The 22,673-nt window shown below is 45.8% G+C and overlaps 1 protein-coding gene across 1 annotated transcript in view; it reads left to right on the top strand.

The window, feature by feature from the left end:
• The window catches only part of plb1 (phospholipase B1), a 142,513-nt gene that overhangs the window by 20,682 nt on the left and 99,158 nt on the right, over positions 1–22,673 (top strand). Inside the window, exons 14-24 of the mRNA XM_067985133.1 lie at positions 8,763–8,837; positions 8,977–9,057; positions 9,480–9,540; positions 10,992–11,050; positions 14,595–14,668; positions 15,545–15,588; positions 16,865–16,973; positions 17,653–17,704; positions 18,563–18,643; positions 21,205–21,270; positions 22,243–22,343. Of these exons, the coding sequence (XP_067841234.1) occupies positions 8,763–8,837; positions 8,977–9,057; positions 9,480–9,540; positions 10,992–11,050; positions 14,595–14,668; positions 15,545–15,588; positions 16,865–16,973; positions 17,653–17,704; positions 18,563–18,643; positions 21,205–21,270; positions 22,243–22,343 (803 nt within the window). The remainder of the gene's footprint in view (positions 1–8,762; positions 8,838–8,976; positions 9,058–9,479; positions 9,541–10,991; positions 11,051–14,594; positions 14,669–15,544; positions 15,589–16,864; positions 16,974–17,652; positions 17,705–18,562; positions 18,644–21,204; positions 21,271–22,242; positions 22,344–22,673) is intronic.

Below are 22,673 nucleotides of genomic sequence, written 5' to 3'. Positions count from 1 at the left end.
TTGCCGATAGGAAGGGCGGGAAATAGGGTGGTTCCTCCCCAGTTCCCAGTTAGTCCAAGTAGGTTAAGGGCAGGGGAGGCGGTAGGGAAGAGTCACGGAGGGTCATGCATCGGAGGGTTGGGGGAGGGGGAAGGGGTGGATTTTGTGGGGCCAGGGGATGCATTAATGCTTCTCCTGACCTCATGTAAAGAATATAAAAGCCTTTTTCTTACCTTTATTTGAGCAGCCTGCAGCGGTCCCTTTCAAGATCGCTGGGTAGGAAACTCCATGTCTAGTGAACTCTATGGGTGAAACATCCACAGGGCACACTCCACCCATTGGAGCTGCAAAATTGCACTGGAGACTGCCTGACTGACACAGGCCAAGCAATCCACCTTATCTCAGGACATAGCTAGCCTGTGAGAACCTTGTTCGCAAGACCCATTGATGAGACTTCTTTCTTCACACAAAGGGGAGTGGAAATCTGGAAATCTGTTCCCCCAAAAAGCTGGGGGTCAAATTTCAAAACTGAGATCGGTAGATTTTTTTTTGTTAGGCAAGGGTATTAAGGGTTACAGAACCCGCAGGTAGTTGGAGTTAAGATACAGATCAGTCACAATCGAATTGAATGGCGGAAGAGGCTCGAGGGGCTGAACGGCCTACTCTTGTTCCTATGTTCCTGTGAGACAATTTCAAAACCCATAGACAGACATATAAGCAATTGATGGCCTGGTAATCAATTTGAATGGTTTCTATCGCTTGGGTGTACTTGGTAACTGTTTACACAGACACGTATATCTGGTACTAAAAACAGAAAATGCTGGAAATACTCAGCAAGTCAGGCAGCATCTGTGGAGAAAGAGTTAATGGGCTCAATTTTCAAACGGAGCTGGGAAGGGGGCGGGGGGTCAATTTGAGGTTGGGAAACCCATTAGTACCGGTTTCCTGAACGTCTTTATGATTTTGACGTAAGGACGTCTTTTATATTTTTTTGTCGGTTTCCCGTCCAACTGATTGACAGGCTGGTCTCAGTCGGACGAGAGACTAGCCAGGGAGAGGACGTCTGCAGGTAAGTCTTTGTTTGCAATGGTGGGGGGGGACCAGGGGGCATGGGTGGGCATGGACCTGGGGGCATGGGTGGGCAAGTGGCATGGGTGGGCAAGGGGCACGGGTGGGCATAGGTGGGCACGGGGTCGCGAGTCATGCGGGATGGGTCAGTCACGGGGGGGTGGGGCAGGATCTGGGGGTCATCGCAGGTGTCCGTGATCGTTGAGGGGGAGGGTTGGGGGTCGGAGAATTGGGGTCAGGGTCGGAGGATCGAGAGTCGGAGGGGGAGGATCGGAGTGGGGGAGGGTCGGTGCAGGTAGGCTTGTTGGGCCTGGAGGAAGCACTCCTGCTCCTCCGAGCCCACAAGCTGTGCCTTTCTAGGCACTTTCCTGCAGTCGTGGGGCCTTCTCGCCTCCTTTCACGAGGCGTAAAACAGAAGGCCTGGGAATCCTGGCCCCCCGGGGGTTGAAATAGGGAATTAGTTAAAAAAGGCGGCCTGAAGCCTCCTTGAAAGATTTTAAGGCCTGACCCACCTCCTGGGAGCGGGTGGGCCGCCTGCCCCTCTTCCCGCCCCTGTGAAAACCGGAATTGGGCAGGTTGGAGGCAGGTCTGAAATGGTGGCAATTTTCAATGCCCCCCACCACCCCGAACCCACCTGTTTTTTATTTTGAAAATCGAGCCCAATGCTTCAGGTCAATGACCTTGCATCAGAACTCTTTGTGGCAAGAGAAAATCTGAACTCCCTGCCAACCACTGATAGGTGACACAAACAGAAAACTGGCACCACCTCAGAAACTTATCCCTGTCTGGTACTATTCAGCTATGCTGTCCTGACATCTAGTGCTGTAATGTTGCTAAGTTTTTTTGTATTCTGCATTGCATCTGAAAAAGAAAATAAAGCCTAATAACCCATTCTCCTTCCCTCCCCACCCCCGAACCTCCCCCACCCCCAAAACAAAAAACACTCCAGCATTCTGCGCTCTAGATTAATTTCAGGTACCGATAGGTAAATATTGGAAATAGGACCTATGTAACAACGGCAATGACTTGCACTAATATATCGCACTAAGGCATTTCACAGACACATAGTCAGACAAAAATGGACGCCGAGGTAGAGGAGATATTTGGAGGAGTGACCAAAAGCTTGGTCAAAGAGGTGGATTTTAAGGAGGGTCTTAAAGGAGGAGAGGAAGGTGCAAAGGCGGAGGCATTTAGGGAGGGAATTCTGGAGAGTGGGGCTTAGATGGCTGGAAACACAGTCGCCAATGGTGGGGCGATGGGCTAGGGGAAGGCCAGAGTCAGAGGAATGCAGAATGTTCAGAGAGTTGTTGGGCTGGCGGATGTTACAGAGCTGTGATGTTAGGTTTACGATTACATACATTTTTGAGGTGGTGCCAGTTTTCTGTTTGTGTCACCTATCAATGGTTGGCAGGGAGTTCAGATTTTCTCTTGTTACAAAGGGAAAAATCCTGGACTATTTTCTCAGCCTCTAAAGTAACACTAACTCTGATGATGTTTAAAACGATTCTTTTGCACCAGTTGCAGTCATGCAAAGCTGAAGTGGTTTGAAACTAAAAGTGGCTTAAAGCCATTCAGGTGAATTTACATTGAGTCACACTATACATCATGGGGTGGAAGTTGGTGTCCCGGGCGGCCGCCTAAAACAGGCATTGGGCCGCTTGCATATGATAATGAGGGGCCTGATACCTGTTGAAGGACCCCTCTGTAAATTTAGTGTACGACGAGCGGAGCAGGCTTTGGGCATCGGGCGTGGCCAGTTCAGAATTCTTCAGCACCCCTGTGGCCATCAACTAAAGTTAAAAGTTTTTTCCTTTCTAGGAGGTACACGGCCGGTAGGATGGTCCACACTCCTGGGGTCTACCTGCCGACAAATTCCCAGTCCATGGGCGTCTCCTCTTTGCCAGGTTTTCCATGCTTTGCTCCCCCTCTGCTATTCTGCTGTAACCATTTGCACCTCCTCTGGACCCATCTTTTGCTTCAATACTTGACTCATTACCACTCCCTTTTGCCTCGCACCATTATTCCTTTCGTCACCTAATCACTCCTGCCCTCCCCCGCCCCCCCCCCCCAATTACATACACCTCTCCCTTTTTGTTCTTTCCCTGCTCCCCCGTTTCCCTGGCTCTGCATTTGCTTAAAAGCTGTTCATCCCTGACGATTTCCAGTTCTGATGAAAGGTCATCGACCTGAAACGTTAACTCTGTTTCTCTCACCACGGATGCTGCCCGACCTGCTGAGTGTTTCCAGCATTTTCTGGGTTTTCACCTCGCTCTGAAACGCTATTTGTTGAACACGTGACTAATATGGGAGTTTAGAGGAACGTTCTTGGCCCTAGTTAACAAATAATCCAGCTGTGCTATTGCATGGTGAGGTTTTAGCAAAGCAAAGGCCCTAAACTTGGCAATAAAGTAGGTGCTGGAGGATCAGCTAATCTCTGATAACGTCATGTTAATTGCTGCGGCGATATGCAAATGGTCAAAGATAGTTTAAGTGAGGTAAGACATTCCCCTTTTCTCCTTCTGCTGTTATCTTCATTGTTCTTGCTGTTGAAAAGGTAGAGGTGGATCTCCGACACGAACCGCTGCAGTCCGTGTGGTGATGCTGCTCCCAGAATGTTGTTAGGTCGGGAGTTCCAGGATTCTGAACCAGCGACGATGAAGAAACTCTTCATGTTACCTCTGTCCTTTCTGCTATTGCCCCATTCCCATCTCTCTCTCCCAATTGTTATTCTGCTTGCCAGCTTTGTGTCACGGGCCCCTCCTCACACTTTACAACCTCTTCTTGTTTTTGATCCTTTAATTCCCAGTGTTGAGAGAAAGTCTCAGCAATGTTAATTCACGATGTAGATAACTTATGCACCTTAGTTTTCGAATCAGTTAAGTATATCGGTCCAATTCTGCGATTCCTGGGAAAAGTGCTGCCTGCCGGCAAATTATGATGCCTGGGGAGTGGGGAGCGAGTGGTGACTTCACCGTATTCAGCCGGGCCGGCTCGTTTTAATAATTATCAGGTGCCCCTCACGCGATTTCCACAAGCGCAGGGAAATGCCACAGCTGAAAGTGGATGGGGAATGAGGAGAGCAGCGGTTTTTAAAGGGCTGCTGCTCTTTGGACACATTAGGGTGGATCTTAATTCCACCCACCGTGAGGTAAACTCGGCATTACCGTTATACAATGCCCCCGATTTTCCTTTCCTTTCACTTCAAACCTGGCGGGGGTGTATCACGTGCAGTAGATCCGCAATGCCGCGTTTACCATCTGGCTGTGAAAGTTAGAATCTAGCCGGTTGCTGATATTGGAATCTGGGAGCAGAACCACCCCGCTTCAATGAGGAGACTTTGGATGTTACATAGAATTACATAGAATGTACGGCACAGAAACAGGCCATTTGGCCCAATAGGTCCATGCCGGTGTTTATGCTCCACATCAGCCTCTTCCCTCCCTTCTTCATATCCTTCTATTCCTTTCTCCCTCGTTGTTTATCTAGCTTCCCTGTAGGGAATTCCTTATGTCCTGTGATTCTTGGACGAATAGTCAAGCAAAGAAAGTCACCCTCACTCACGTAGTTTCCTTAATCAAAATTATTTAATGATGTTATCATTCATACGAGCTTTCACGAAGCAAAATCAAACCGTTCATATGACTTTCCTCTATAAAATCTCACTATACACTTAATAATTCACAATGTTATTATGTAATGACTTAACAATTCATACACACATCAGGCAAATCATTAACACACAGACAACCTTTAAACCAAGGATTTTGCTCATTGGGCCTGAAGGTTGATCAGCTCTTCAGTCCTTGAGGTCCTCTTCTTCTTGCGTGATGTTCAACTGCAGTGTGCGTTCCTTGTGACTGCCGGGTGGTGAAGAGACTGTTCTTCTCCCAAAGTCTTCTTTTAATATTGTTTTTTTACCAATAGGATGTAGGATTGGGGAGGGTCATTCTTTTTGTCCAATCGCTCCCTGTTGCTATGCCTCAATCATTAACATAACCTCAATGATTGACAGTTTAGGCTTTGATCATGTGACTGGAGACCCTTTGATGTAGAAAAGACCATGTGCTCGAAAAATGGGTTGTAAAAGGCCCCTTTACTGTCTCTGTTTATGGCCTTTCATGTAGAGATAGCCCCTTACATTTCCACACACAGACATTCTTAATGGTCCTGACGTCTCCAATTTTGATTGCTTCAGTGGTTTCAAATCCATTTCTTATACCATTTGACCATACGCTGGGTGCAACACTATTTGATGTTTTACAAATCCCAGCCTTTTGTACAGATTACCAGATAGGATTGAAAGGGCCAATGCCTTTTCGCCCCTATCATTGCTTTCCCAATCCGAAGTCTTTGATGTATGTCCTTGTTCCTTTTCTTACATTACCCCCTGCTGTGTTGAAAAGTTTTTGTTTCCAAAATCCTTTGTGTTTTGAAAGCCTGATAAAACTTTAAGCTCAATATTATCCATCTAGCTTATTTATTTAATAATCTAGATATCTATCACAGTACAATGTCTTTGATCCCGAAACTCATACTTTTTTTTTATTCATTCATGGGATGTGGGCGTCACTGGCGAGGCCAGCATTTATTGACCATCCCTAATTGCCCTTGAGAAGGTGGTGGTGAACCGCCTTCTTGAACTGCTGCAGTCCGTGTGGTGAAGGTTCTCCCACAGTGCTGTTAGGTAGGGAGTTCCAGGATTTTGACCCAGCAACGATGAAGGAATGGCAATATATTTCTAAGTCGGGATGGTGTGTGACTTGGAGGGGAACGTGCAGGTGGTGTTGTTCCCATGTGCCTGCTGCTCTTGTCCTTCTAGGTGGTAGAGGTCGCGGGTTTGGGAGGTGCTGTCAAAGAAGCCTTCTCCAATGCCATCAGCGTCAGTGAGGGAAAAACAGGATTTGCGAGAACACAGTTTACCACATTACTGTGTTTGCAGGTTTTCAAATCTCTTTGTTTAAAAGGGGTACAATTAACCCTTTCCTTCAAATGTCTTTTGTTAAAGGGGTTTTGAACCCCACATCCCCTTAAACGCATCTATGCTACCCGCCTCAACTACTCCTTGTGGTAGTGTGTTCCACATTCTTACCACTCTTTGGTTAAAGAAGTTTCTCCTGAATTCCCTACTGGATTTATTAGTGACTATCTTAAATTTATGGCCCCTAGTTCTGGTCTCCCGCACAAGTGGAAACAGCTTCTCTATGTCTACCTTATCAAACCCTTTCATAATCTTAAAGACCTCTATCAGGTCACCCCTCAGTCTTCTCTTTTCTTCAGAAAAGAGCCCCAGCCTGTTCAATCTTTCCTGATAGTTATAACCTCTCAGTTCTGGTATCATCCCTTAAATCTTTTTTGCACCTTCTCCAGTGCTTCTATATCCTATTTATAATATGGAGACCAGAACTGTTCACAGTACTCCAAGTGTGGTCTAACTAAGGTGCAATACAAGTTTAACAAAACTTCTCTGCTTTTCAATTCTATCCCTCTAGAAATGAACCCCAGTTGTTTGCTTTTTTTACGGCCTTATTAACCTGCGTCGCTACTTTTAGTTATTTGTGTATCTGTACCCCCAGATCCCTCTGCTCCCCTACCCCATTTGGACTCTTATGGAGTACGTGGCCTCCTTATTCTTCCTACCAAAATGTACCACCTCACACTTATCTATATTGAAATTCATTTGCCAATTACACATCCATTCTGCAAGTTTATTAATATCTTCCTGTATTTTGTCACGGTCCTCCTCAGTATTAACCATACCTCTCAATTTGGTGTCCTCTGCAAATTTTGAAATTGTACTTCTGTTTCCTGAGTCCAAATCGTTTACATAAATGGTGAACAACAGTGGTCCCAGCACCGATCCTTGTGGAAAACCACTTCCCACCTTTTGCCAGCCTGTGTAACTACCTTTAACCCCTACTCTCTGTTTTCTGTTTTGTAGCCAGCTTGCTATCCATTCTGCTACTTGTCCCCTGACTCCACATGCTCTGACCGTAGTCATGAGTCTGCTGTGCGGTACCTTATGGAAGGCCTTTTCAAAATCCAAATATATTACATCTACTACATTACCCTTGTCCACTCTTTCTGTTGCTTCTTCAAAGAATTCAATAAGGTTGGTCAAGCATGACCTTCCCTTTTGAAATCTGTGCTGACTATTCTTTATTATATTTTCGTTTTTTAGATGTTTTTCTATTGCATCTTTGAGGAAAGATTCCATTATCTTTCCTACCATGATGTTAAGCTAATTAGTCTATAGTTCCCTGGACTTGTTCTATCTCCCTTTTTAAATAGAGGAATCACATTAGCTGTCCGCCAGCACTATTCCCTTTTCTAATGAATTTTTATATATATGTAATAGCGCCTCTGCTATCTCTTCCCTAACTTCTTTTAATATGTGGGATGCATCCTCTCTAAGTTTGATTATTTTATCAATGTTCTTGTGAAAGAGGTGTGACAGATACCCTAATTAGGCAATGGTATTAAGGGCTACGGAACCAAGGCGGGTAGATGGAGCCAAGATGCAGATCAGCCATAATCTAATTGAATGGCGGAACAGGCTCGAGGGGCTGAATGGCCTACCCCTGTTCCTACGTTCCTTCCAATGTTCCTATGACAGAGTAAGATGGTAATAATTGGGGCAGAGGGGAATCCTCCTCAGCAACCAAAAGTGCAGCAGGCACGGTAGGGGTTTGCTGAGGAAGTGAATCTTGTCCACCAGGTCCGTGGGACGTAGGAGCAGATGAAGAAGACATTCTCTGTCACTTGGAAGAATGTCCAGGTAATTGGCAAGAGGTGAGATGAGGAGAAATTTTTTTTACACAGCGAGTTGTTATGATCTGGAATGCACTGCCTGAAAGGGTGGTGGAAGCAGATTCCGTAGTGATTTTTAAAAGGGCATTGGATATTTGCAGGGGAAAGAGCAGGGGAGTGGGACTAATTGGACAGCTCTTTCAAAGAGCTGGCACAGTCACGATGGACCGAACGGCCTCCTTCTGTGCTGTAAGATTCTATGATCCTATATAGGTGCCTCCAGGTTGACAAGTTAAATTAAAACCATGCTATTGTAGGCATGCCATAAGCACTGTGCCCCAAACGTGGTGCAGCTTCAGCAATGGAATGCGGGAAGCAACAACATAACCCCTCACAGCTGGTCTGCAGATACGTCCCTCATCTTTAGCCTCATACAATAGCACAGGACCAACCGCAGTGGCTTGAAATGCCAGGATGTGGACCGAACCTGATAGTGTTATTTAACAAAGGCGTGGGAGGCACAGTTGTGCTCCGCTGGGCTGTGCCACGGCGTATTAGCAGACGAGTTTTCAACCCGCCACATTGGGGACACATCAGCAGGAGGATGGAGAGCTCGACCAGCTGCATTTCAGGTTTGCTGAATCATTGGATCAGTCAACCTGATTTTCACCTCTGTAACTTCAGATAAGAGAAGATTGCAATCGGAACCAAAGATAAAGATGATGAGGATCATATCAAGGTCTAGAAGCATCTTTGAGCGAGTGAAACACATCACGTGGCTGCCTCGTATGCAGGTCCCTATCAATAATGAGCCCTAAAGTTACGATATTGTGTGTTTTGCAATATATCCAAATTTAAACTGGCAGCAGCCAAGGTCAGAGCTTGCGCGGTTAATGATGCTGTGATGGAATCTTTCAACAATTGTAGCATTGAACTTCAATCTCTGGCCCATCTGTTCTCCTTCGCAGCTCGAGCCCAATGGGGAGAAAAGCGAAGTCTTTGAATGCTCAGCAACAACCCCTACATTGCACTGTCCGACCCAGGTAAGGTCAGACCTGTTGTGTTTGCTGCTCTCGGACTATATAAATTGTTCCTCCAGTGTGCAGCACCTTGTTTAAATGGAAAGTTGTTTGGTTGTACTGCTGTATCACATTTACTTGCTGTTTCTGTCGATTCCTGCAGAAGAGACCCTACCTGTTCACTTACCGAAACAGCGACGATGCAGAGAGTCAGATTGCGGGTGCGGGGAGGGCAAGTCACCAGGTAAACTACATCAGATGTTTTCCATCTTTGCAACTTGTCACTTCCTCCCTCGTTTGGCTCCTTCCATCTTCCTGATTCTAGTTTAATTGTTTTCAGCTCTCCTTCCCTTTCACAACTCGGATCACCCAAACGTGCAGAGAATGACTTTCACAGTACGAGTCCTTTTTTTATTTTAATTCTAAGTTATTTTCTTTCCCTTTTCGTTGTAAGACTGTTCTGTGCAGCCTTGCTGCTGCTGAAGGTTAACGCTTCAGATATGACCTTTCACCAGGAAGTTCTGACTCAGTCGCATTGATCAACCCGCTGTGCACTTCTAGCACTTTCTATTCTTACTTAAGTGTAGTAAATTACACAATTAAATAAAAGTAATTATTTGCATCAACTGTATTCATTCAATAAATACGTGTCTCATTTTAAACCAGGCTTCTGGGAGTGACGTGACTTGTATGGAAAGGGACCCTTCCAATACTGTTCCAGTCTCAGGTACAGTAAAGATACACAGTTATGGTAATGACCTCTCAATACATTCACAGAATTACATAGAATGTACAGCACAGAACACAGAAATAGGCCATTCAGCCCAACTAGCCCATGGGCATTTATGCTCCACACGAGCCCCCTCCCACCCTTCTTCATCTAACCCTATCAGCATATCCTTCAAACCCTAACTATGCCCCCACTGGTAAGCAACGGGAATGCGAGAAATATTGGCTCAGGTAAGGTGACTTGAATGGCAACTCACGCTCTCGGAGGGAAGAAAGTATTGACACCAGCCCTTCTTTTGCTCTCTCATTGCTTCACTTCACTCTTATTGTGACAGATGGGGAACGCCAACTCCCTTGGGGAATTTTTTTCCAACACTTTTGCAGGCAATGTCAGCATTGGTCTCTCCCGGGTGAGGGGCGGTGTCACAACAGTGTAGCTTAACCCTACAACATAGTAACATAGGAACACGAGTAGGCCATTCAGCCCCTCGAGCCTGTTCTGCCATTCAATTAGATCATGGCTGGTCTGTATATTAACTCCATCTACCCGCCTTGGTTCCGTAACCCTTAATACCCTTGCCTAACAAAAATCTATCAATCTCAGTTTTGAAATTTTCATTTGACCCCCAGCCTCAACAGGTTTTTGAGGGAGAGAGTTCCAGATTTCCACTCCCCTTTGTGTGAAGAACTGATTTCTGACATCACCCCTGAACGGCCTAGCTCTAATTTTAAGGTTGTGCCCCCTTGTTCTGGACTGGAGTTCATTTCTAGAAGGATAGAATTGAAAAGCAAAGAAGCTATGCAAATGTAATAATAACCAGATTTTAGTGATGTTGGTTGAGGGATAAATATCGGCCAGGACACCAGGGAGAACTCCCCTGCTCTTTTTTGAATAGTGCCATGGGATCTTTTACGTCCACCTGAGAGGGCAGAGGGGGCCTCAGTTTACTGTCTCATCCAAAAATCAGCACCTCCGACAGTGCAGCATTGCAATATCAGCCTAAATGATGTGCTCAAGTCTCTGGAGTGGGACTTGAACCCACCACCTTCATAGGCCAGAGTGCTACCCACTGAGCCAAGCCTGACACCTTTATATAAGGTGTTATATATAAATACAGTTCTTTCTCAAAGATTTGCCAAACACTTTTTAACAAAGATGACCCCCCCTGTAAACAGAAATCTTCCTTGTTAAAACCTGCCACCCTTTGCCCAGACTCTCTGGCCTCACCTAAGTGCCTGCAGTGACCGAACTCCCACTGTAATAGCACTACTGCTTCTAATTTATTACTAGCATTATCATCTCCAGGAAAATACAAGATGAAAAGCATTAAATATGTTGCAACATTGGATGGATGCAGTTGGCTTTTGTGTGTAATTACCCTCTCCTGTTTGTTCTAAGTACCGCTGTTTAAATGACGCTCATACTGAGTGCTTTTCTTCCTCCATCAGTCCACAACCTCAGACCGGCGGACATAAAGGTGATCGCTGCCCTCGGAGACTCCATTACGGTGAGTCTGGACAACGTTGCAGTGTATTTCGTTTCATCGTCCGTAAGAAATAAAACAAAATCCCTTTTTAGGGCTGTCCTGCTATTGTTGAGATTTAAGATGCTTGCTTCGTAGAACCTATATGCAGTTACATGGGCACCGGGGCCATCCTTCAAATCTGCCAGCTGCTCCTTGAAACTACCAGCCATCCTTTGGGGATACTTAGCCTGGCAAGCAGACTGGTACTTGTTAAAATGGACGGCAGAGCCAGAGACCTGTAACAGACCAAGGTCTGTCCTAATTTCCTATCCCTGGCTCTGCCATCCACTTCAACAAGAGGAGAAGACAGTGGGAAGAGTCGTAATTGATAAGAAAAATTTAAATAACAAACTTTAAATTTAAGCTAAGTTAGCTTCAAAATGGGTAAGTTTGTCTTTTAGGCCTGTTGTGCTGTAAAGAATTTCCTTTCCGCTAAAGTGAATTACATAGACTTAGGCCAGAAATCGGCCATTCGGCTGGTGTTTATGCTCCACATGAGTCTCTTCCCACTCTATTTACTTCATCTCATCCTATTAACATATCCTTCAATTCCTTTCTCCCTCATACACTTATCCACATTCCCCTTATCAATCTATGTTATTCGCCTACTGTGGTCCACTGCTAATAGAACTTTCTAGACAGCCTACTGATCAAATGGACTCTCTGGTCCAAAGCCTTATGGACAGTAACCCTGTATAAAATAGACGTTCCTGAGGAACAAACAAGCTTGCATGTGTTCACTGGAGCTTCACAACGGGCAAAGCATTTTGTGATCTCACTGGAATAATCTGTAAGGTCTAAGTTGTGTTATCTCAGGGCTGGTATTTCTGCCTGAGGCGATTGATGTGAGGTAGATAAAGTAACCTGTCTGGTGATGGAGAACGAACGGCTATGGCTGTTAAACACATGGTATAGTGCCAGACTGGTGATACGAAGCATTATAAATGTTTTGGGAACGAGCAGCACAGCTGTTATTTAAAGGGAAAGAAAATCTAGTCCTCTGTTCAAAGCACTCCCCGATATATCTATCTATCTATCTGTCTGTCTACCTATCTATCTATCTATCTCTCTACCTATCTATCTATCTACCGAGTAATTACAGGCCAGTCAGCCTAACCTCGGTGGTGGGCAAACTATTGGAATCAATTCTGAGGGACAGGATAAACTGTCACTTAGAAAGGCACGGACTAATCAAGGACAGTCAGCACGGATTTGTTAAGGGGAGGTCGTGTCTGACTAACTTGATTGAATTTTTCGAGGAGCTGATAAGGAGGATCGATGAGGATAGCGCAATTGATGTAGTCTACATGGATTTTAGCAAGGCTTTTGACATGGTCAAAAAAGTAAAGGCCCATGGGATCCTAGGGAATGTGGCAAATTGGATCCAAAATTGGCTCAGTGACAGGAAGCAAAGGGTAATGGTCGACGGGTGTTTTTGCGACTGGAAGGCTGTTTCCAGTGGGGTGCCGCAGGGCTCAGTACTAGGTCCTTTGCTTTTTGTGGTATACATTAACAATTTGGACTTAAACGTAGGGGGCATAATGAAGAAATTTGCAGATGACGCAAAGATAGGCCATGTGGTTGATAGTGAGGAGGAAAGCTGTAGACTGCAGGAAGATATCAATGGACTGGTCAGATGGGCAGAAAAGTGGAAAAAGGAGTTCAATCCGGAGAAGTGTGAGGTAATGCGTTTGGGGAGAGCAAACAAGGCAAGGGAATACACAATAAATGGGAGGATAGAGAGGTGTAGAGGAAGTGAGGGACCTTGGAGTGCATGTCTACAGATCCCTGAAGGTAGCAGGACAGGTAAATAAGATGGTTAAGAATGCATATGGAATGCTTTCCTTTATTAGCCGAGGCATAGAATATAAAAGCAGGGATGTTATGCTGGAACTGTATAAAACACTAGTTAGGCCACAGCTTGAGTACTGTGCACAGTTCTGGTCACCACATTACAGGAAGGATGTAATTGCACTAGAGAGGGTACAGAGGAGATTTACGAGGATGTTGCCAGGACTGGAGAATTTTAGCTATGATGACAGATTGGATAGGCTGGGGTTGTTTTCCTTGGAATAGAGGAGGCTGAGGGGAGATTTGATTGAGGTGTACAAAATTATGAGGGGCCCAGATAGAGTGGACAGGAAGGACCTATTTCCCTTAGCGGAGGGGCCAATAACCAGGGGGCATAGATTTAAAGTGATTGGTAGAAGGATTAGAGTGGAAACGAGGAAATTTTTTTCACCCAGAGGGTGGTGGGGGTCTGGAACTCACTGCCTGAGAGGGTGGTAGAGGCAGAAACCCTCAACTCATTTAAAAAATACCTGGATGTGCACCTGAAGAGCTGTGACCTGCAGGGCTACGGGCCAAATGCGGGAAAATGGGATTAGGCTGGGTGGCTCGTTTCTCAGCCGGCGCGGACACAATGGGCCGAATGGCCTCCTTCTGTGCCGTAAATTGTCTATGATTCTATGATTCTATCTATCTATCTATCTATCTCTTTCTCTCTATCTCTCTCTCTATCTCTCTCTCTTCATCTATCTATTTATCTTTCTTTCTCTCTCTTTTTCTATCTCTCTCTCTCTCTCTCTCTCTTTCTCTCTATCATCTATTTATCCTTGATGATTTAAAAAACATCCAATTTCTCATCATTCTTCATGTGTGAGCTGAGATACAAATCAAGCCCTGACTATTCCATGTTTTCTATATCAGCCCTCTTGTCCACTGAGATACCAAGCTGAGGCTGGTTGGCATCTTCTTGCCAATGTGGAGAGCTAATTGGAAGGAGAGTCTATAGTGAGCTTCCTTCATGGGCTTTCTGACAGTCAGCTCAGTGTGGCGTTGGGTGATGGCTAGCAACGGGCCCCCTTTGCTCTCTCTCGGTCTCCTGGGGAACTGCATGAGAAAGAAAACTAAGGGGGAGAAAGGGGGGCTTCGTTGGAGTGTAACATCTAAAAATTGACCGAACAGCTCCCCCAATGACTCGCTAGATATAAGCAAAAGCCAATGTAGCACCTAACCAAACAAACCAAGAAAGTCGCGGGTTCCACCGTTACAGAGTTAGCCAAGTTTAGCGGTGGCAGAGGCTGGGGTGCGATGACTGACTTGAGAACCTCAGGGCTAGAGAGGGTAAAATCACATCCAGAGACCCCTGCTGGAAGGTGGGTGGCCGTTAGGGGTGAGGACTAGATCAGGCTCAGCTGTGATGCCATCATGGGCCAAAAAAAACCCTGCTAACACTTGGGCGAAGAATGGCCCCATGGCCGGGGGTGGGGGGGGGGTCGCTTGTGACTGTGAAACTAGACTACACCAAGAGTCAGTGCCTTCAGGAGAGGGGCGGGAACAAAATTGGAGAGAAAAAAAATATATAACAAGCAGGCATTTTACAATATGGTGGAAAACAGGGAGGTGGAGCATTTTGGCCTTTACCTATGTAAGAATCGAAACATTGTGAATTGTAGAATACAGTCTAAATTGGCGTGAGTTTTTAAAATAATACGTTAAATAATGTATTTCTTCCATGCTGTAGGCAGGCAATGGAGCAGGTTCGAAGCCCGGTGATCTTATTGACATTCTCACTCAATACAGAGGACTTTCCTGGTGGTTAGTAACTTTTGCTTCCCCTTTCACTTCAGTTCCATAAGTAAAGCTTCACCATTTTGTTCTCGGCTGTCTGTTTATTGCTTACCTTTAAATGAGGTTTCCAGAATGGTGCTGTATTATAATGGAGAATGCTCACTTCGAAGCCTGAGCATTCCTGGCAAAGCCCAACCCTGATTTTCGAATCTGGAGGCACCATTTACCAGATCTCTGAATCTCAAATTAGGGTTCATCTCTCAGAACGGAGCATTCAGATTTTTTAAAGAGCTTCAGGTGTTGTCGTCTCGACACCGATCAACAACAACTTGCATTTATATAGCGCCTTCAACGTAGTAAAACGTCCCAAGGCGTTTCACAGAGTGTAAATCAGACAAAATTTGACACTGAGCCAAAGAAGGCAATATTAGGACAGGTGACCAAAAGCTTGGTCAAAGAGGTAGGTTTTAAGGAGCATCTTAAAGGAGGAGAGAGAGGTAGAGAGGCGGAGAGGTTTAGGGAGGGGATTCCAGAGCTTAGGGCCTAGGCAGCTAAAGGCACGGCCGCCAGCTGTGGGGCAAAGGAAATTGGGGATGCACAAGAGGCCAGAATTGGAGGAGTGCAGAGATCTCGGAGGGTTGTAGGGCTGGAGGAGGTTACAGAGATAGGGAGGGGCAAGGCCATGGAGGGATTTGAACATGAGGATGAGAATTTTAAAATCGAGGGTTGGGCGCAGGCTAAATTGGTAGGTTTTGCACCCATTTTACGCCTGAAAAACATGCACAACCCGTACCAATTTCTACCCCAATGTCTCAGTATTTTATTTCCATTTCATAAGCGGTGTGTGAATTTCACTGCAAATGGAAACGAGGAGAAATGAACATCTACTTTTGTGTTCCACAGCATCGGGGGAGATGAGAATATAACAACTGTCACCACATTGACAAGTAAGTAGCACATATTCTACCAATATTGTTCGTTTGTATCTTTTTGTTCTCCAGCTATCACTCTTCAGCATTCTTATAGTTACAGTTACTGCCACAGTAGGTGCCACTTAGACCATTAGTGCGTCGGGAGCTTGACTGGTATCCTGAGGATCCCCCCTCCACCCACACGATGTTTCTTCCAACCCCTCCTCCTCCCCCCCCCCCCCACACCACCCCTCCCCCTAATAGGCGTGGTTCTGGTGTTCCCATTATAATGAGATGGACGGGCCTCCTGCCTCACTCTCAATGCCTGGGACCGTTAGATGCCCCAGCTAAAGGCACCTGAAGATACCTGGCACAAGGCCCTGCCCTGGGTTAGACCTACTGATTTCCATATTACAAAAAGGGTGTAGAGGCACTGGAGAAGGTGCCAAAAACATTTACCAGAACTGAGAGATTATCAATATCAGGAAAGACTGAACAGGCTGGGACTCTTTTCTCCAGAAAAAAGAAGGCTGAGGGGTGATCTGATCGAGGTCTTCAAGATTATGATGGGGTTTGATAGGGTAGACGTAGAGAAAATGTTTCCACTTATGGGAGAGACCAAAACTAGGAGCCATGAATATAAGATAGTCACTAATAAATCCAATAGGGAATTCAGGAGAAACTTGTTTGCCCAGAGAGTGGTTAAAATGTGGAACTTGCTACCACAAGGAGTAATTGGGGCGAATAAGATAGAAGCATTAAAGAGAAAGCTAGATAAGTGCATGAGGAAGAAAGGAATAGAAGTTTATGATGATAGGGTTAGATGAAGAGGGATGGGGGGGTGGGAGGAGGCTCGTGTGGAGCATAAACACCGGCATGGACCAGTTGGGCCGAATGGCCTGTTTCTCTGCTGTAAATTCTATGTAATCCAACGCTATTGGGGGAGCGCCATCAGCATAAGGACTTGCAGTGGTTCAACGAAAAAGCCCACCACCACCTGCACAGGGGAGCAGGGGATGGGCAATTAATGTCGCCTTGACAACGTCACCCACATCCTGAGAGAAAATCAAAAATAAAAGTGTGCTGCTCCGGTCAGGGGCTTAGCAGGTATCCAAAGATGGACCAGGACGCTAACTTTTTCCCTGATCCATTTATAGTTCTGCACTAGAATCTCCAAAGCACTGTCTCCTGTCTATGTCTCTATCAGATGCTGATGTCAGGGGAAATATACTTGGAGCCTTTTAGGTTTGTATGTATTTACAATGTATACACTTCCATAACCCGTGGATGTTATACCGTAATTTTTTTCCAGATATCCTCCGTGAGTTTAACCCTTCGTTGGTTGGATATTCCACTGGTACTGGCCGCCAACACACCCCTCAGTCTTTCCTGAATCAGGCGGTCGCAGGAGCTGAAACTGAGTATGTCTAATTTGTCTAGGTTATTACATGGATGTCTGGACTTGTCATATCTGGGTTATTATATGGGTGTCTGGTCTTTTCATACCTGGGTTATTACATTCACTCCATCCTTACATCATGGAGTTGAATAGTATATGTGCTATTTGATTATTTTGAGAGTTGGGGAAAGACCTTTATCTTCTTGGGTTTTACTAGTGGTTGGTTGTCAGCTACAGACGATTGGGTGGGTGAGGTAGAGTGTATGTCAGGGAGAATTGCACATGGTCTGTGGAAGGAATGGGCTTAGTGGGTGAAATGGGTCCCACTCATTCCATACTCCAGCTCTTATGGTCACATTGTGACACCAGTCTGTCAGCGTTTGCAGACGTACTCCACTGGTGACAGTGAATTTGCTGCTCACTCACGAGGATAACCAAATGTAAGATGAACAATGGGGTTTTCATACTTCTGGTGGGAATGCCATCAACTGCCTATCACTATTGATATAATTTATGTTTACAAGACCGATGCCTGTTTTCTGCGCCAATAGAAAAAAATGAAACAAGAAAAAGGAAATCCATCCAAAAAAAGCAATAAAATTAATCAGTTCTATAATATTAATTCTCAACCAGTTGAGAAAACCCATGTTTAAAATGAAGCTTACTGACTATATCTTCTTTAATACTCCAACATTTCACAGGGAGTTGCTGATCCAAGTCAGAAAACTGATGGAGTTGCTGAAAAATGATTCGGTAAATCTCTTATGTTATTAACAAAAATCCCATGGCTTTACACCAAGCTGCCCTGTACCTAGCACTGAGTTAGCAGATTCACTCAGAGAGACCACAGGACGACTGACGTGGGTAACGGTCCAGGGGGAGTCGCTGTTCTCAGGTCGGGTCTGACACACACAGAGTGGAGAGAGTTTTGTTCTGCCTCTTTGGCCTGGGAATTGGAGGGTTTCAGCTTTGCAATCATACTCACTCACAGGCGAGTGTTGCCCTATCAGCTCTTCACCTTGACAAGCACTAAATTCAGAAAAAAGAAAGTTAAATAAAAACAAATGGCACAGCTCCTGGTATTTTATTTAATTGAAATTACAACATACACATATAATTATATTTTTAAAATGTATACAATACAAATAAAGAACTGTTCAGAGTCTAAATATCCAGAATTGGGATCCTCGGCTATATTTCCATATAAGAACTAAATTAGACAGGTAGATGAAGGAAGGGAAAGACACAAGGGTGGTGGCGGACATACAGGCTATTGGGTGGACAGACTGAAATCAGGATTGACCGACAATCAGTGGACAAGCTGAGCAGAGGGGCAAAGATGCAAAGGTAGTGATGGACAATTGGATGCAGCAACCAAACAGGAAAATAAGCCAGTCGTATAGACAGAGGTCTAGTGGGTAATGGGATCAACAACCAGACCGTTGGAGAAATGAGCACCGCAGTGGAAAGACAGGCAGAGGGTTGAACATAGAGGGTGGACAGACCAGCAGGGTGATGGGCAAACGGCCAGTGGGAGACACAGCCTGGGTGATGCTCAGATGACCACACGGGCAGTGGATTACTAATGACTGTGCAACTGTGTTTCAACAGAGAATCAATTTTCAAGACGATTGGAAGATGATCACCTTGTTTATTGGAGGGAATGATCTCTGCAATTTCTGCAAGGATCCTGTAAGTGATAGTGATACAGGTTAACATTGAACCCTCACTGGAGCACAGTAACACTGCTGTTCCTCACTTAGTTGCACTGAAGAGTGTTTTATCTTCCACTTTTCTCTCTCCTCTCCCCTCCCTACCCTCGTGGCAACTCATGCTCTGGTACTGCTCCACAGGATGATCTATCTTCAGAGAGATTTGCACCCACTATGTAGATGGCCTGAGATATGGCGGATGGAATTTAATGCGGGTAAATGTAGGAAAGAAAGAATTGCATTTGTATTGCAGCTTTCTCATCCTCAGGATGCCCCAAATTGCTGCACAGTGTGGTCACTGTTGCTGTAAGTAAATGCAGCAGCCAATTTGTGCACAGCAAGGTCCCACAAACAGCCATGAGATGAATGACTGGTTAATCTTTTTAAGGCGGTGTTGGTTGAGGGATGAATGTTCGATGGGACACCAGGAGAACTCCCTGATCTTCTTCGAAGTAGTGTCATGGGATCTTTTACATCCACTACACAGGTAGATGGGGCCTCGGGTTAACTCTCTCACATTGGAAGATGGTGGGCAATGGGTTTGACACAGTAAACGTGTATTATCTGAAAGGGATTGTTCTAGATATCCTGGTGGAAAATACCAGGAATGTGCATTGGTAAAATTTAGCCGACTTTGTCTACCTTTTTAGAGTCAAACACAACACAAAATCGTACTGTCCATGTCATGTCTTCATGGGACGCTGGTGGAGGTGCACCCCTGGTTGTCCGGGGAAATTCATCCCTGGGAATGGACCTTCTCATTCACAAGATAAATCACAAGATAGTTTCAGTTGAGGAAGACCACTTGGGTCACCCTAGCCCACCCAACCAGAAAGAACATACAGTTCTCCTCCATCACAGCATCTTCCTCCTTGTTAAATGATTCCAGAGTTTTTGCCTTCACTTCCTGATCCAGAAGTGAATTTCATATGTTGGCCACTCTTTGTGTGAAGAGATCAGCTCTAAATTTGCCTTGAATCTGTGTCCCTTTGTTCCACTGATATGGTTTGGAACATAGGAAGGACATAGGAACAGGAGTAGGTCAATCAGCCCGTCGAGGCTATTCCACCATTCAATTAGATCATGGCTGATATGTACCTTGACTGCATTTTCCCGCCTTGATTCCATATCCCTTGATAACCTTACCTCACACTTTTCCTATTATTGTTCTGGATTCACCTTTTCCATTACGATCCACAAGGTCACCTCTCAAAGGTGTCTGCTTTCAAGGCTAAGCAACAGAGGTCCTGCCAGTCAGTCCTCGCAACTCAGTCTTGTGACGATAGGGATCCGGGTTTAACAAATGTTCTCATTTTCTGAATGTGAGACCGACGCCTCACGAAATCCAGATTCTCACTAAAGGTAACAGGCAAATTCAGCAAGGCTGCACTCCGGGGTGGTTGAGGGGCGGGGTGGGGGGTGGTGGGGGGGGAGAAATCCGACTTGCGCCCAAAACCGGCGGCAAAGTCATCGGTGTGCCTATTCTGTGCGCCGGTCCATGCCGGCCTGAGGCCCCAGCCAAATTTGGCATTGGGCCTCATTTGAATGGAAGCGGTGAGCTGCGGGCATCAAACGGGCATCACGGTGCAGTTCACCGCAAGTGGGTCCTGGGAGTCGGGGGTGAGGTGAAGCCCGGCAAGAGGAGGGGGGAGAGGGGGGTTCGCCGAGACCGCAGCAGCTCACAGTATTATTCTGGAGCCGGGTGGATCACTGCTGCTCCTTCTGGCTCCACAAAAATATAACTTTGAGAAGGTTTTTTGGCGGTTGACTGAGCCAGTTCCAGCGGTCCCTTTAAGAACTATTGGTTAGGCCCCCCCCCCCCAAGACCTGGTACAACTGGTCAGAGCTTGTGTGGTGGAAGCTCAGCCCATTTCCACCTGAATTTTACATCGGGGTCCCACAACCAGCATAGGACCCCATAGTAAAGCAGCCTTATGCCTGTTTCATGTGAGTGGGCGCCTCGCCCTTTTGCAGCTCGACATGAACATAGCATCAGGTGGGCCATGGGCATCAATGGGGTGGCTGAGGTGCAGGCGCCCCCCCCCCGCCCCCCGCCACCAGATTTTCAACTCCGGGCTGCCCATTTTCAGGCACAAAACAGATGGCCGTGTGTTGACGCAGAGTGGACAAGAGTCAGAGGTATGGCGATATCACTACAGCACCGATTCTCCAAACCACGTTCAATTTGTCCACTAAACAGTGCTGATGTACGTATTCCCCATGGTTTTCCAATTTTAACACCAACAGTGAACCATTAAAATGAATGGGCTACTGTTGCTGTTACAGTCAGAAAAACCAGGCCAGGATGTCATTTAAATACGGGCAGCTTTTTTTTTTCTCTGACTTGGGAGAGAAAACCTGCCTATAGTGGGATCTTGCTGTGCACAAAATGGAAGCTGTACTTGCTTCCTTAGCAACAGTCACTACATTTTAAAGTAATTCATTGTGTGATGGACTATGAGACATTTCAACATGATAAGGCACTATATAACTGCGTTATTATTGGTAAGTAATAATTATCCATTCTTTTATCATTTGCAGAACAGATATTCTCCAGATAACTTTACCAACAACATACAGGAAGTATTGGATATTCTTCACAGCGAGGTAAATGCCACAAGTACTTTCACTTCACATGTTGTGGCTGCTGCCCCTTTGTGGTTTTAGCTGACTGGCATCTCTCTACTCACCCTCATAACCTGCTGTTTGGTTGGGGGTCTTGGCATGAGCTGGGCTATGTCGTTGATCCCTGTTCTACCATTTGCCGCTGGTTGAAGTTCTCCATTCGTAGGATGATAGAATGGTGCCCACATACAAGACATGGTGCTTGGACATTCCTCACCCACCTCCTTGGCACAGGACAGGTGCGGCGCATCAGGCGCGTGTGCTGCTTGTCCAGCCTGCTGTGCCCTCGAATTTGGTGGTCCGAGCCATAAATGTGGCTGAGTCGGATTGGCCCTCACTTTCCCCTTCCCCGCCAGCCCAGGCCAACTCCTTAAGGCCGAGAATCAGAGGTGGAATCAAGGGGCACAGCGGTAGTCCTGAGAAGCCTGGGCAGCGGTCTTGGCCACCATCCTTAGCGTCTCCTCGCTGCTGTTCTCCAACAACAGTCAGAAGGCCTCAACACCTGAGGATCCTCTGGGTCCCTGAAAAGATAAAAGGCCTTCAGGAGCCTCTTCACTTTGCTGCTAGGCCTCCTCAGATCTCCTCCCTTTGGTCTGAAATGAGGACCTGGCGTTAAGATCCAGCTCTAGCTCCCAGGATATCGGCACATATTGGTCGAACTTGAAGGATTGTCCCATTCTTGCCTCATTAACCAATTCTTGGCCTGCACCTATTGCAAGGGCAGCCCCTGCTCCACCCAATTTAAGGGAGTCAGACCTTCTGACTCAGAGGCGAGAGTGCTGCCAACTGAGCCATAGTCGACTTAGCACACCTCAGGAACTATGATGCCCTTAGACGTACTCTTGTCCTGAAACCGTGTCATCACACTCTGCTAGACAGCAATTTATTCTGTGCATTTATAGTTAGCTAGCCGGAAAGTTCCAGATTAAAGCCACTTTCATTTTTCGTTTTCAGGTCCCAAGAGCTTTTGTGAACTTGGTGACAGTTCTCAACATCGTACCATTACGGGATCTTTTTACTGACACACAAGTGAAGTGTCCACGGTTCCTTTTAAAGTTTGTATTCCACTTCAACCATTCACAATCAAGAAGCTTTGCGTGAGAAATCGCGTTTTATAACTGCCAAGCGCACTTTGATTGCAAATCATGTCAGCAGGAAGTAAGAGAGGGAGGGACCCATGTTCAGCACTGACTTATCTTTTTGTAGGTGACTACTTTTTATAACCTTATAAGGGGATACGACAGTGCAAATAGAAATTACAAGTCACAAGAATTGCATCACCATAGCAAATGTAAGGAGTCTTACAACACCAGGTTATAGTCCAACAGATTTATTTAAAATCACAAGCTTTCGGAGGCTTCCTCCTTCCTCACCTGACGAAGGAG

This window comes from Heptranchias perlo, chromosome 5, assembly GCF_035084215.1.
Source record: "Heptranchias perlo isolate sHepPer1 chromosome 5, sHepPer1.hap1, whole genome shotgun sequence".
In the NCBI taxonomy this organism is placed as follows: Eukaryota; Metazoa; Chordata; class Chondrichthyes; order Hexanchiformes; family Hexanchidae; genus Heptranchias; species Heptranchias perlo.
Note: the sequence above shows the minus strand (reverse complement) of the source record. Positions and strands in the feature narration are given on the sequence as shown.